We start from the raw sequence: 329 nt of genomic DNA, 5'->3' as shown, positions 1-329 counted from the left end.
GCTGCTGCTGCTGCTCTATGATTGTGCGCAGCAGCGGCGGCGGCTCGCACAGCAGCAGCAGCAGCTCAAGGGCTGTCTGTATAGCTTCTTCTACAGCAGGTGATGCTGTCTCCCTGCTGCTGCTGCTGCTGCTGCTGCTTCTGCTGCTGCTGCTGCTGCTGTTTGCTGCTGCAGCAGGAGAACGCAGCAGCAGCATGCTGCACAGCAGCTCGATGCTCTGCTGGTTGGAAGCAACTGGTGTTAGTGGCCCTGCTTTTGCTGCTGCTGCTGCTGCTGCTGCTGCTGTATTCCGCTGCTGCTGCTGCTGCTGCTGCTGCTGCTGCTGCTGT

At 60.5% G+C, this 329-nt stretch overlaps 1 protein-coding gene across 1 annotated transcript in view; it reads right to left on the bottom strand.

Annotated features, from left to right (window-relative positions):
• The window catches only part of EMH_0045830 (uncharacterized protein), a gene marked incomplete at both ends in the record, with an annotated part of 2,448 nt that overhangs the window by 1,589 nt on the left and 530 nt on the right, over positions 1–329 (bottom strand). Inside the window, one exon of the mRNA XM_013496101.1 lies at positions 3–329. Within this exon, the coding sequence (XP_013351555.1) occupies positions 3–329 (327 nt within the window). The remainder of the gene's footprint in view (positions 1–2) is intronic.

The sequence above is a fragment of the Eimeria mitis genome, genomic scaffold, assembly GCF_000499745.2.
Source record: "Eimeria mitis Houghton genomic scaffold, Emh_scaff1916, whole genome shotgun sequence".
In the NCBI taxonomy this organism is placed as follows: Eukaryota; Apicomplexa; class Conoidasida; order Eucoccidiorida; family Eimeriidae; genus Eimeria; species Eimeria mitis.
The sequence above is the reverse complement of the archived record's forward strand: the minus strand, read 5'-3'. Positions and strand labels throughout refer to the sequence as shown.